This window comes from Haemaphysalis longicornis, unplaced genomic scaffold, assembly GCF_048455015.1.
Source record: "Haemaphysalis longicornis isolate Haplotype H1 unplaced genomic scaffold, Haemaphysalis longicornis Haplotype H1 scaffold_7, whole genome shotgun sequence".
In the NCBI taxonomy this organism is placed as follows: domain Eukaryota; kingdom Metazoa; phylum Arthropoda; class Arachnida; order Ixodida; family Ixodidae; genus Haemaphysalis; species Haemaphysalis longicornis.
The window spans coordinates 51,347,898-51,362,209 of NW_027526422.1; the positions used below are offsets into that span (position 1 = coordinate 51,347,898).

A 14,312-nucleotide genomic window follows, 5' to 3' on the forward strand; every position below is an offset into this window, starting at 1 on the left:
TACACCAAGGAAGAGCACAGGACCACGCGTGCAGCGCACAACAATCGTTGCACTTCAGGCGACCGTGCATCTGCCAGCATTCCGCAGCGTCGTCGAACCAGCAGACACTTTCGCAGCGAAAGCTCCACTCGCCAAGTCTCGCAAGGTGATTCATCTCGTCGCAACGACCTTGAGTCACAGGAGCGCAAATGCGGCAAGTGTGACACCACGCCACGGGATCCGCTGCGGAGAGACGTCGCCGCTGTGGTACCACGCGAGTAAGCGAGGCTGCTTCGCCGGCGCTTGCTCTTGGCCCGTCTGTGAGTGCTGAATCCAATCCAAGCCAAACAGACCTTTCGCTCCTGATTTTTGTTGCCTCCCACGGTGCTTGTGCGTCCCCACCGATAATCGAAGAACGAGCAAGCATAGAGAAAGAAATACTGGTAAGAGTGGACACTCCCATAGAGCCCTGCGGCCGAATGACTGTACTGTAGTGTAGCGCACCGAGCGGACGGAGAGCCAAACTACTAACCATACTTTCGTACGTTCACTTTCGGTTTCGGTTTCGCGGACACCGATTTTGGCGGGTAGTTTGAAGGACTGGAAAGCGCTGCTCACAGCGACGGGCATCGGTACGGTATTCGGACGCTTTCATGCAATAATTAGTGTTTATTTGAATATATCATTCTCAGGCTTAGTGCCCGTATGCTTTTACAAAAAAAAAAACATTTTTCTGAAAACGTGAAATTGCAATTTACAGTACCACTCACACTTGGTTAAGAATTGTGTCGCGTGTTCACATGTTGCCGAGCCACATAAAAAAGACACACCATAAATGAAGAAATATTTATTGCATGGCACTAAACGGAACAAGTTCAAATTGTCATCATTCTTTGCAACACACATATAATAATAAACAGTGAGTAATACACAACAGAGACAATACACAGTAGTGAGAGGAAAATACGTTTCCAGGAATGAAAAAAAAAATGCACAAGTAAAGGTATCACAACCACACAAAGGATTTTTTCTCCACGGTAATTGAAAATGCAGAAAACCCAGAAACTCAGCCATCCACAGGTTTACTTGTATCTACGACACCCTCAGACTCTGTGCGCTGTTGCAGTCGTACAAAAATATCAACCATAACATAATCTAGACACTCGGATACTTGTAACTGTTTACAACCACTATCTCCGCAGATAATTTTCTTAGTCTGGCAATTTCTCCGGTTAGGATGTGAAAGAAGGTAAAAACTTTGGCTTTGATGGCCTCGCTTATTTGATGTACGCTAATGAGATCTATTGCCTCGGGGCAACTTCAAATCAGTAGCAGTAATAGAACAGAAATCCCATTTATGAGGAGATGCACACGCAAAAGGTTAAGAGGAAAAAAAATCACCTTCCTATTGGTTCCTTGCAAGGGTGCATTTTCCCAAGAAGCCGGGTTACCTTCCAAAAGCGTTGCCTTCCCAGTAAAGGCAAAGGACCAGGCGGGGATATTTTAGGTACGTGCACGTAGTCAACCGACAGGTTCCAGGCTCGATTAAGGCACACAAATTCATGCCTTCCGCTGTCAATACGAACAGTCTAATATAAGAAACAGGGAAGCAGTATATGCTTCTCGTGTATGAGACAATATGGTGGCACATTACAGAATCCCATAAGCATTTGACAACGTAGGTTCCAACATGGTTCTCTTCATCTAGGCCAGTCCGACAACAGGCAGCACGTATGGTGACAAACGACATTTAGCATACCTCTGACCCTGGCAGTCTTCATAATGTAAAAGGGTTTTTGTGAATGTACTGTTTTCACAATATTACTACTAGCAGCAACAATAACTTGCGAGTGGAGTTTGGAGACTGCATACGCTGTTGTTAGTGGTTTTAAGGATATGAGGCATGTCAGTGATAAAAAACCGTTTGTTCCTTGAGTCAACGATAGTCTTTTCAGTGGTCACGCCTTATTGAGTACCGAGACTTGCGTTAGATTTTAGGTGCTAATGGCAAGGTTCAATAGATGGAATACAGTTGCGGTATCCATCAGAAGCATCAATAAGGTAGCAAGAAGCATTGCAGGCAGTCATCCATACAACTGAATAACTCTGGGAGAACAGTTGGCACGGCCACTTTTGTGAGTCCTGTGAGGGCACGATTCATGAAGTGCTTGCACCATGTTTGGTATGACGAATGCAGCTGGCTGGTTGGCTCTGTCTTGAGGGCACCTGTAGACCTGCACAGGGGATAGGTGATATAGTACATGAACTGCTTGCAATGACAGATGATATGCGAATAGTCTGCAAATTTCACTGCAACTAGTATTCAAGTATTGCCTCCAGTGCATGCCACCTATTTAAAACACAAGTTCTCTTATTCTATTCAGCAATCATGCGGTCAAGCTATTAGCAACACTTAAAATATGGGTCTTTGTAATTTCGCAACATTGGTTAGGCACATTCTTAATGCAATTCACCTATTGTTTGGGTTAACAAGAATGATAACGCTGCTCACATAACCTGAATCCCTTTGTCTTTTTTTGTAAAATCAGGACGAAGAGCGAGAGCGAGCTGAACGTTAAACAAACCTGTTGCCCCACGGGCTCGCGCAAGAAACGAATCCCGAGAACGGGCACCTGGCGAAAGTATATTTGGGCGCTGTGTGGCCACCATGGCAAGCAGCAGTGAGCGTCGTACTGAGTACTACTGACCGCCAAAGGCCATGCCTTAAAAAGATATGACAAGAAACACACAGTTCCGACTGAATAGGTGCAATCTGCGCAATACGTGTTTAATGAAACTAGCCAAAATATGACCAGAGAAAAGAGAGCAAAGGCTTGAAAAAACGGCAAGTGTGGAACAGTTGTATGCAATGCCTGCGATACCGGAATTGATATACGATGTAGAACGAAGACCAAATTTGAAGGTTTCAATGCACTGCGCACTCACCCCGCCTCGAGCAAAGCTGTTATCTGCCGACGAAAGACGCGTTTTTACCGTACCTGGCGCGCCAAAGCGAAGCGACGAGCGCGCGTTATCGGCGTCGGCGAGCGGGTTCGCTTTGTACGCAGGCAGCTTGGTATGCACCCATGTGTAAAACTTACGATGAGTGTACGGCTGCTGGTTATGCCCAGATAAGCCAAATTAATGCAGATACGGCTACTTCGCCGTGTACGTTAGCCCGGACGGCTTTGCAGCGCATCACGGCCATAATAGCAGTAACAGTTGGCCAAGCTAGCAATGGCTAGCTAGTATAATACAACGCAGCCTGCGGCTCACGTAATTCAGTGCAGCGACAGCGCACAACGCCTGCTTCGCCTACGGACCGACGGCCGGCCGCCCACTTCCGCAACTCACAGCCGTCGTTTGCGGCACGTAAGCGGTACGTGCGACGACGGGCGCGTACCGCTGGCATCCCTCAGCGCTAGATAAAACGGCACAACCAGCCTAAAATACCATTACGTCCAGCTAAAAAATGGTGTCTGACTCCTTTCCGTGGCGTTTCCAAAGCGCTTATCTTAAAGACGCAGCACTAGCCATGCCTGATTCCCTGAGGTTACGCAGTGCTTGCAGCGTTTGCAGTACAAGGAAACGTAAATATGATACGCCACACCAGCACTTTAAAAAAGAAAGTCTCACCTTTCGTTCAGGATGCAAAACCGATGTCGCAAATAAAGCGCTAGGCGTTTCCTTCTCAACAACAGAGGTTAGCACGAGGCTGCAGCAACGCACGTGCAAACGCTGCCGAAAGAGCCAAATGGCGGCTTGCGCTTGCGGCTTGGCGGCTTGGCCAGGCTTGGCGCAAAGAAGCCACAAAAATTTACATTGACAGCCATTCAACTCATTACACAAATAAAAATGTCTAGTCTAATGTGTAACAAAATTTTAAAAGTATAATATTGTGTGTTAGCTTAATTTTAAATATATAGTTTTTTACCACTTGCGCCGACTGCCGGACGGCGCACGAGTCAGGCCACTCGGCCGCGATAAGCCCGTGTGTCCACTCTTCTAATTTTTTATTTCTCTATGGAGCAAGGCCCGGACGCATTTACGGGTACTATACATATCCAGTGACAGCTGCATTTCGCGGCAAATTAAACGCACCACTGATAAATGCTTCTCGAAATGACCACAGGATACGTCCCCCGCAAAACCATTCACAGCCAAAGCAGAAATCACTACCCGCGCGTCATTTCGCACAACACAGACCAAAGCATGAAATTTGAAGTTCATGTGGTTCCCGGGCTTATGGGACGCACTGCATGATGTCTTTTTAAGCGTGTTGTGTTTCGTTTTCGTGTCAATCAGAAACATCGTCTGTCGCGGAGCCAGGAATAATCGTGCCAGTGACCTCGCACTCCGCGCTGCCGCTGCGACGGAGCGTCGTCTGCCTCATAAATTGCACTGGACGATCCGGGGCCCATTTTCTGGGCTTCGCGGAGGGTTACTATGTTTCTCTGGTCGTCTCGGATCAGCGCTTTTCGTCTTGCTCCAGTGAGAATGCTCGGATTTGGCGGGAACCGATTGTTTCGCGGGTACATTTGTGTTTAGAGTGGCTCCTACGTTTTGCAGAAGTGACGCGCACAACATTTGCCACTGACACTCATTTGTCCACGCCCGAAAATATTTACGAAACCAGGGCAAGCCAGCACATACGTAGTCCTACCACGGGCAACATGACCCGCATCACCTCGTACTGTTTTTTAAAGGGACTACGAAACCAACGCACAATCCGGGAAACTATTAGCCGAACTACTGAAAAGTAGAAAAGATACGCAGAGTCCGGGCTTTGGCAATGTAACTGGTGGGAAAACGCAATAACCGGAAGCACACCAGTATAGTGCAACTGTTCGTGCTCACGACAGTCTGGTCCTGCTACGACAGTCTAAAATGCGCCCACGTTTTTCAGTTTCTCTTCCTCGCGGAGGCGTCGTGTAACAGAATATCGTGTCATTTGTATTCCCGTCAGCAGCCTCCCTGGCCTCGCGCTGCGCACACACACCCAGCTATAATCACGCATACTCTTGAGCAAGCAAGATTCCTAACCGCTCACTTCCTCGTTGTTTCGGATCGTGTACATGCAGGCCGCGTCAGACTCGAAATCGCACACCAAAAACGAGTTTCGCTCCACCCAGAGTCTCGCAGCACCGGTCCGAGTCACACTACGCGGATAGCGTGGTTTCTTGGGGAGGTAAGAAACACATCCACCAACTCGCAGGTGCCCCAATCTCCGCAGGGTACCGCACCTGCAGTAAACGTCCTTCGCCCCTTTTTTTCCAAGCAGTGCTTAGAACACGCGAGACAGCGTTGTTTATTTGAATGATTGATGGATGCGCTGTCTTTCTGCAAGTTTCATCGGCTACTGCCCCAACTAGTAGGCTAAAAGGACAGCGAAAATGGGTGGTTGAACGGAAGACAAGACACCCAGGACATCGCTTCCTCTATACGCGTTGACGAATGAAACTCCGGCCGCCTGCACAGTGCGGCAGTCGCAGTAGCCGGTGTCCGCGCCGTCGACGGTCGATCAGATGCCAGGCCGGTGGACTTGCGATGTTCCGGCATGTCCCGACCCCCACTCTCAACCCCATTCCTCCCTTTTTTTCGTCTCCCGAAGGACTAAAGACCACCAGACATGGGTCAGAAACTGACCACCGCATTCAAATTAAAAGCGCCTGCTCTCTCTCCCGAAGCGCATGAGAGAGACAGCTGGCAGACTTGGTTCAAGCGCCCGCGCGTACGCACTTCATCTTTGCGAATGGCGCGAAATAAACGCGGCAGACTAATTGCAAAGCAAAATAAAACGGAATAAGTATGCATGTTGGTGTCGTCATGGTACGTCTGAAGACATGTGCCCATGCCGCTAGCGGCATGATCGAACATGCTCGCCACTGTCAATCACCGATAAGAAACAGCAACAGTGGAATAATCATCCGCGCAAGTGTACACGGGTAAGGCGGGGCAAGACTGATGCGTCGGATAAGATAAGCGTTGACACTGCTCTCCCCGGCGTGATAGACTGAAAGAGAGCTTATTGTCTGACCTTTTTCGACGCGCCCCTCCGGCACCACTGCTTGTTCTTCGCTGGACTGGGCATCAGCCATGCTTCGCACGGTGCATTCCATTGTCACGCTGGTAATCACTCAGTCAGGCGCTACACACACACGGGGTGGACATGACGACACGGAAACAAAGGCGCAGCTACCTCACTCCTCCGGCCGCAACAAACACGCTGCTGCTACCGCGGCGACATCGCGCTTTCGCCCAAAGCTACTGTTCGCCTGCACCCAGCACTTTTGCATCTCTCTCTGATGTTTACAGCGGAGTGGGAGGAGTCGTCTGCCTCCCCTACTCTCGAACTCAAGTTGCTCATGTCTTCAAGTAGCCGTGTGCCTTACTGCAGTTTACAGCTGTTCTTGCGCTAAAAAAATGCTGTTTTAATTTAAATGAAGTTTTGCTTCACTCCTGGAAGTTTTCCTGGAAGTAACAGATAATTCATTGAGCCGCGGCGGAGCGCGGTCGGCGTGTTTAGCTAACCAATATGGCGGCGCCCATGGAATGAGCGCCAAGCGCAGTGGCTACTCAACGTTTTGTCGGTTTTGTCGTTGTTGCATCTCCCCTTTCTGTGGTTATTGAATAGTTTTAAGGTAGCGTAGTCGGTGGCTACAAGCAGGAGGAAACAAGTTTCTCTTGCTCCAGTGTTCCTCGGGGAAGCTTCCGATACCGTCTTTGTACTTTCTGTAACACATGCGTGTTACCACCACCACGGCCACGTTCGCTGGTTCATAGCCTCCTGTATAACCGACTGAAGAAGAGTAAAGCAACTGTGATCACGCTAACACAGATTGGAAAGTACAGAACGTGTCGAGCTTAAAACTGGCGTATGCTTGCTAAAACCTGAAGGTCGGTTGGCCATACCCAGTCTCCTTGCCAATCGATTTACAGGACACATGGCTTTTCGTAGCCAACTCCGATTCACGTCATCTTGTAGCCAATGCAAGTACTGTGGTGCCACTTCCATTAACCACTTATAGTTTCTTAGCCAACCCTGTGCGCGCATGCGCCATGTCACGGCTAAAGCTGATACGAGCTTGTGGCAGTGGCGGATGCCGAGGGAGGCGCCCACCCCCCAAGACACCTGTTCCACCTCCCCTTGCTTTTCCCTTTCATACTCATATCCACCCATCCATTTCAGCCGCCAATGACGTCATGTTCTGCGCATGGCTTCGGGCTTGTAATAGGCGCATGTAAACTTTGCCCATTCCTCGTTCAGCTTTTTCTTGCGGTGAACAGAGATCACGATGACTACAGGCCTGCCGCCCGTAATCCACATGCAGCAGATGCGCAAGTAGTTAGTGTAGACCCGACAGGTTCCATTGAGTCGCCCGCACTGAACAGCAAAACAATACCGGCAATCAACTTCATGATTTCTCAAAGAAAACATTGCTACAGGAGCACTGGAAACCCCCATAAGGCTCCACGTTTCCTTTTTCTTTTCATAAAGATTAAAAAAATGTACTACGTCATGCCACACGGGATCATTTAGAGAAGTTTGAGTGGCTGGTCCTCTCGAATATTCACAAAGGATTTTACTGCAAGTACTGCAACCTTTTTGTGTGCCGGGAAACATTATTGGCAAGCGCGAAACAATGCCTCTTCAGCAGCCGGTTTTGAAGCCACTAACGCAGTTCAAGAAATTGCTGGGGCAGTACGAAGGCCCGGCTCCTCACGCAAAAAAAAAAGCCATCACTTGGTTGCTGCGAGTTCGGGGCAGGTTTCTTCAGCTCTTTAGCGCGCCTGACAAGCATATAAAACCAGCTCAATATCTATCGATTGTCTCAGGTTAAAGAAAATCGACGAAAGCCGGTGCCAATCATTTCTCTTGGCCGACAAAATATTTCTTCGCGGGGACACAGAGATGATGGGGCGCTCATGAAAGATGGTTGAATGAACTTTTTTTCTTTCGCGAAAGAATGAAATTTTAGGGCACTTTTACGTTTCTGGACTGAAAGCGGAGACAAGGAGCTCGCTGAACACCTTAGCCGTTTGTCACGCTGGGAAACGTCATCAGCAAGACCATTCAGAAGGAACCTATCCAGTCTCGGTGCTAAAATCAGCTCTATCATCACAGAAAGGCTATAACTGCGGTTTTATACAGCATCATGTTTGATGAGACTACAGATATCTCCCACGAATCGCAACTAGCACTGGTATTGTGCAACGTGCATAACGGTGTACTCCTCGGGGACTCCCTTAAATTTATCTCTTTGAGAAAGCCATCTGCCAAGCACTCCGAGACAATGAATCAAAGCATCCACAAGCCAACCATTGCAGCTAAAGATTAAAGATCTGGGGCGCACTGTTCTCACCATCCTACGGAGGCGTGGACTGAATTTAAAGAACTGTGTCTGAGTTGGGACAGATGGTTGTTGCACTATGGTGTCTGAAACGAAGGGAAGGGTAATAGAGATTCAAAGAAGTGCGCCACATGCTTTAAGATGCCCATGCTGCAATCGCACACTTAATTTATTAATTTTAAATTACCTGAAATGCAATATATCTGGAATGCTGTCGGTGTGATAAAGGAAGCAAGTGCATTTTTCACAGCTTCGCCTAAAAGGAATGAAGTTCTCAAATTTATGTTTGGAGGGCAACTCACAGGATTCTGTGAAACCCAATGGGTCGTACTGATGTTCGCCTGAAGCGCGCACTGAAAAGACAGGCTTGCTTCCGAAATATTTCCACGAGTGACATTACCACTTACTTCAGACCAACTGGCTACGTGCCTCTGTTGGACAATGTGATCGTGGACATCATCCAAAGATTTCTGTCTTAGACGCTGGATATATTCAAGCTCTTTTTTTTGTTGCCTTCTAATTTAGTATGTGCTAGTTGCACTTTCGGAGCTAGCCTGATTTGCAGCAGCCTTGCAATGAAATACGGCTCAATTATTCGCATGCCACCAACTAATCCTGAACAGGCGTTCCAAGTTGAGCACGACTTGTGGGTTGCGAAGTCGAGTCGAGAAAAGGAATGTGGTGCGTGCATTCCGTCGACAGCCATTGAGGCCTTCAGCGCTTGTGACAAGGACATTCACCCAACCGTTCACACACTCGTATACAGGTCACAGTGATGCTGCCGATCAGCGCTGCGTCAGCAGAAAGGTGCTTTTCAGCTCTTCACAGGCTGAGGACGTGGATTCGGTTCACCCTGTGCGATGATAGATTGTTAAGACTTGCTTTACTGTCTGCGAACCGGGACGTTTTCGTTGACGTAAATAGTGTAATTGAGTGATTTGCTCATGATGGGAACCAGAGATTGCTGCTATCTGTCATTCGCCTATAACAGAAAAACAAACAACTGTAGATTGACTGCTGTTATCTTTGTAATCCGTTTATATGGGAAAAACGAATGGCTGTTGATTGACCTTGTGTCGGGTGCATCAGTTTATGCCTCCTTTTTTATCATTCACATCAATCATTTGTGTGTTCAGAAGCCGCGAAATTTATTTGAAATGTCTGTTTAGGCACAGTATACACCTTCATTTTATGCTGTCTGGTGCTTGAGCAATACCATGTTTGTCTAAAAGTATGTCACATATCTTACTGGAATTTTTGTCTGCGCTTTTCTGGTATTGTGGTTCAGTCGCCGACGCTCCTTTTGCAATAATAAATTATCAGAACAATGCACATTGACTCCTTTTTGATTTCTGCATGACATTTCCTTCCGATACATAGCATTTATACAGTAAATCTTTCCTTATCCAATGCGTGTCGGAACATTGCATTTACAGCTCCGACTAGAACTTACCGCCAGAAATCACCACGGACGTGCTGGGATTTGTCTTGCAAACATATTAGGCCACTGCGACTGTAACTGACCAGTCACACGTGCACATGGTGTACTTCTTTTCCCTTGTTTCTTCAGCGCAAAAATATCTCAGCGCATTCTCAAAAACCATTATGTAGTGCTGCAAGGTTCGTTTTCTTCTACACCTTTACAATAAGCCCGCCTGGAGTACACAGGTTTAGTACACGTACCAGCACAGAAAAATTGGGTATTTGCGTGTACTTCTTCAGGGGGCAACTTTTGTCTCGTTCTCCGCACCTCCCATTCTCTGTTATGCAACTGTAGTGGGGTCACCCCCACAATGCCACCCTCGATCCGCCCGTGGCTTGTGGCCGTTTACGACTGCTGCCACAAGACTTCAGAAGGCATATCCCCAGCAAGATGTGCCATCTTGTAGCTGTTGTGCGCACGTGCACTTGATGGTGCCAGTCACCGATAAGCGTTGTTGTGCAGTGGTAGTGAACAGTTTCAGGAGAGAAGTTGCAGGTTCAAATCACGGAAATCTAACTGAATTTTTACAGCGGAGCTGTTATACACTAGTCTCCAGGAGACCAATGCGTGCGTAAACAAACCTTGTAGCGTCAACACAGCTAGAGATAGCAACGGTGTACAGTCGCCCAAATCTCACTAGAGTGTGTGAGTGACGACCTTCCTGTGAGTGCCATATCACGGGGCGAAGTTGCGGGTAAGCTCATGCTCAGAAAGCTTGCTCAGCTGGGCCAATCGCCTGCTAGGCTGTTAAAAACGTCACCCCATACACGTCCGCTGCAAACAAACAGGCAGCGTGAGTAACCAAATTAATTTGCTCGCATTTTATGCTCCGAAGGTCACCGTTGCAGCAACGAATCGAGCAAAGGAAATCCAAAGATATGCCGAACACGCCCTATCATAAAGTGAGCCGAAGTACAAATTATTCATCTGCTACTTCCTGTAGAAAGGTCAGTTATCAATAGTGTGTGCTGCAACGTTGATCTTTGAAACATAAAATACTAGCAAAATCATTCATTTACTCACCCTGCTTGTTCGTTCACAGCACACTTGTATGGAGTGATTCTTAAGAAGGAACAGCCTAGCAGACGATGGGCACAGCTGAGCGCGCTTTTTGAGCATGCACTTAGCCTCAACCTCTTTCCAACTTGGCCCAGTCATATGGCACTCACGCACAGAGAAGTCGTTACTCGCGCACGCTAGTTAAAAATTTTGGCAGCTGTACCCTTTTAACTCTCAACCTGTGCATCATCGGCACTGGCCTCAAAACTACTATGCATCCTCACCACAGACCACCTGTGCGTAGTCGGGGCCCACTCCAAAGATGGCACTATAGGTGGTATTCATTGAAAAGTTTAGCTGCCAATTTCTTCGCTTGGCAACACTGGAAATGGCCACGGACATGGCCGAAGCATCACGGACATGGCGCAGCTTGTGCCACTGCGCCTGCATGTCGCAGGAAAAAAAAAAAGAACACCGGCGTGCGTCGTCTGCTCCGTTTCAACCCGATTCTCAATGGTGGTGTCAACAGAGATGTTATTAATCGCACTCACATTGGAGTCGAGGCATTACTTTGCGTTCGGAGGGCTAGAGCTAGTAATGTCCAACCCATCTCATGCGCTTAGCATGGACAAGTACCGCCGTCCAGCGGAGCCTGACGTAACCAGTGGTGGAAAAATCACACAGTTGCCTGCATGCGTGCCTCGCTATTGAATACAGGCTATAGGCCTCTTGCGCTGGTACAGTGGTGCCACTGAATTGGAACCAGTGGGGCCCCCCCGTGGCCCCATGCTGCATCTTTTGCTCGTACCGTGCTACGCCTGTCCACGTATCCCATGCACAGGGCCAACATGACTGCGTGGGCAGTGCGGGATCTGTTCTGCGGTTTCCAATAAATGGGAAGCCCTGAGAAGTACTACAAAAATAGACTACTTCATCCATAAAAAAAGATAATCTAGAATGCCAGCAACCACGTCTTTGGCATCAACGAAGAAATACAGACCAAACAGGGCTGTCTGTTGTTTTAGAAAATGGTGTGCCTCAAATGAATAGTTTGAAATACAAGTGCGGCAGAAGTGTGGAATATAAATTTTAATGCGCGAGCATTTTTTTTGCCAAGTAGCCCAGGGCAGACGCTGTGTAATGCCTGGCTTTAGCATATTAACGCACAATGGGCGATCGAAGTTAACTCGTTTAGCCATTGTAATAGTGGAAATGTAGACCATTTGTCAAGCGAAATTAAAAACATGAAGTAAGAAAGAATAAAAATGAACTTGTTATATCAAAAGGTCTACCTTATTCCCCCCCCATCACGTAATTAATTAAAACAAAATTATAAAATCCCCTAACGTTTGACAACACGAATAATTCGTAAAACGCACCAAATGTTAAATGCCTTGCATCTACACGAGAGGGCACAATTAGCAAAGTTAATACATCTGTTGTATAACAGCGTAAATGTATGTTATTTGTAGAAGGAAAACTAAAAATATAAATGAAGCTCATATAAATTAAAAAATAACCTGATTCGCCGCACTCACCTCATGTCATCGACACAATAAAATAATCCAGAAAAGACGAACAGAAAAGTATCACAGAGAAGCACCAATCTGGCTACAATTAAAAGCCTCGAAATGAACAGAAGCGGCATAAGGATCTTTGCACAGTAGACAATCCCCAGAATGTATGGAATTGAGTGATGTTACATGTACGTAATCCTTCGTTTTGTTTCTATACTTGTCAGTAAACCCAGCGCACTTTTTTTTTTTTTTTTTGAGGAAACTGCTGCAAGGCTGTCTACCGCGGCTGGGGCTACGACACGGCGAAGGAGCGCCCATCGAGTTGCCGCGTGCGTGGGATAAGCCATCTGTGCGTCCAACTCTGGACACATAACAGCAGATAAAACTTATTCAAAGGTTAGCACAACGAGCGCTTTTGAAATTGTTGAACATCAGAACTGGTGCTGCCCGTCACACCATGCCAGCACCAGTAACCCACTGTGCCTGGAAAGGGTGCACTGACAAATTCGCGACGTGGAATGCGGTTTCGCTAATGTTTTTGCTTTCAAGGGCAGCCACAAAGGCCTAGAGTCAACATGTGCTCTGAAAGACGCTGTTGACGAACAGATGCTCGAACCAATCATCGAGGCGATCAGATGGCTTCTCGGAGCGGCTCCACTTAATAACATTCGCATGGAAACGAACATAATTTAATCTATTCCAGCCAAGTTTTTGTAACTGTTAAGACATCCGCAAACATGACAGTAGGTAGAACTGCTTTCTTTTTAGTCTGTAAAGGCGCCGTTCTGTGATACCTCGGCCGTTGGCAGCGGTTCACCTTGCTGGCCCCGAACAGGCACTACATGCCGCTGCGGCTGCCAGAAGTAGCGGCTCAAGTAGCAGCGCACTAGCCGTATAGCAAACTCCACGTGCCAACAAAATGATACGCTACATATCAAACTGGAAACAGCCAATGTGTGTCTTTTTGACTGGTGACATCACGCACTGCATAGGGCGTGTTATCTCAGTCGAGTTCTCGCCGTGCACAGCTCCACTGGTCGCCCACCTTCATAGAGTGCAATGGTGCTGATTTTATTTGTAGTCATAACGAACTGCGTGCCGATCTCACACGGCCCTCAGTTGTGCCTCACTTCCAGTATGTAAAGCACGACCTCATGCGTTCCGTGTGGCCAAAGGGGACACACAGAGACTGTATCACAAGTGTTGAGGCATTGTTACTTAATCACGAATTGGACTGGGGAAGAAAACCAAGACATCTCGAGAACCAAAGATTTGGAGCCACATGTTGGTCATCCAAGGACCACCCAGCTTGATGAAAAAGGCAGCAGCTCCCAAGGGCCGAATCAAGGCCTAACCTAACATAGACAGTGGAAGAAGTTTGAACACATATGCCTTTCATTTTAAAATATCTGTGTTCCTTCACATTACACTTTGTGCCAAAGAAACAACCACACATCTATCAAAAAAATTAGTGCAGAATTCAGCCGCTAACAATCTCGTAGTTACAAGTAATCAACTTCGATCTTCGCATCCATTTACGTGTAGACAGAATGCGCCCTCCGGGCACCACACCAGTCGCTCCGTGACCCAGAGCCTATCCAGCAGCAGTACCGTGCACTTCTGCAACACCACTGCCTTGCCAGATGTGCCTACCCACCACCGCACCAGAAGCTCACCTGAGAGGAGGCTGTAGCCTGGCGGCAACTACAGACTAACACATAACCCCCGCCCTGAATCATGCACCCCACAATGTATCCACCAACATGCCCACACTGCAGCATGAGGGTATCCCAAAGCACACCAGCAGCCCCCGTTATTCACACCCCCATTTGATTAGTTTAACAAAACACAGAGTTGTCAAGAACGCACCAAACCTTTTCTCACAGCACACAGAGTTGTCAAGAACGCACCAAACCTTTTCTCACAGCCCAATTTTATGCTCCGGAAAAGCGAGTGCAGAGATGGAGGGAGTTCAGCAAAACA

The 14,312-nt window shown here is 47.6% G+C and overlaps 1 protein-coding gene and 1 long non-coding RNA gene across 2 annotated transcripts in view; both read right to left on the reverse strand.

Annotated features, from left to right (window-relative positions):
* The window catches only part of LOC144145595 (uncharacterized), a 75,217-nt gene extending 68,890 nt beyond the window's left edge, over positions 1 to 6,327 (reverse strand). The window contains exon 1 of the mRNA XM_077677249.1: positions 6,017 to 6,327. Within this exon, the coding sequence (XP_077533375.1) occupies positions 6,017 to 6,098 (82 nt within the window). The 5' untranslated portion in view covers positions 6,099 to 6,327. The remainder of the gene's footprint in view (positions 1 to 6,016) is intronic.
* Positions 812 to 4,001, reverse strand: LOC144145599 (uncharacterized). Its single transcript, XR_013317531.1, has 2 exons — positions 3,616 to 4,001; positions 812 to 2,213 (listed from the first exon to the last, which is right to left on the reverse strand). It is a non-coding gene; the product is annotated as an uncharacterized LOC144145599 (long non-coding RNA).
* Positions 6,328 to 14,312: the final 7,985 nt, after the last annotated feature.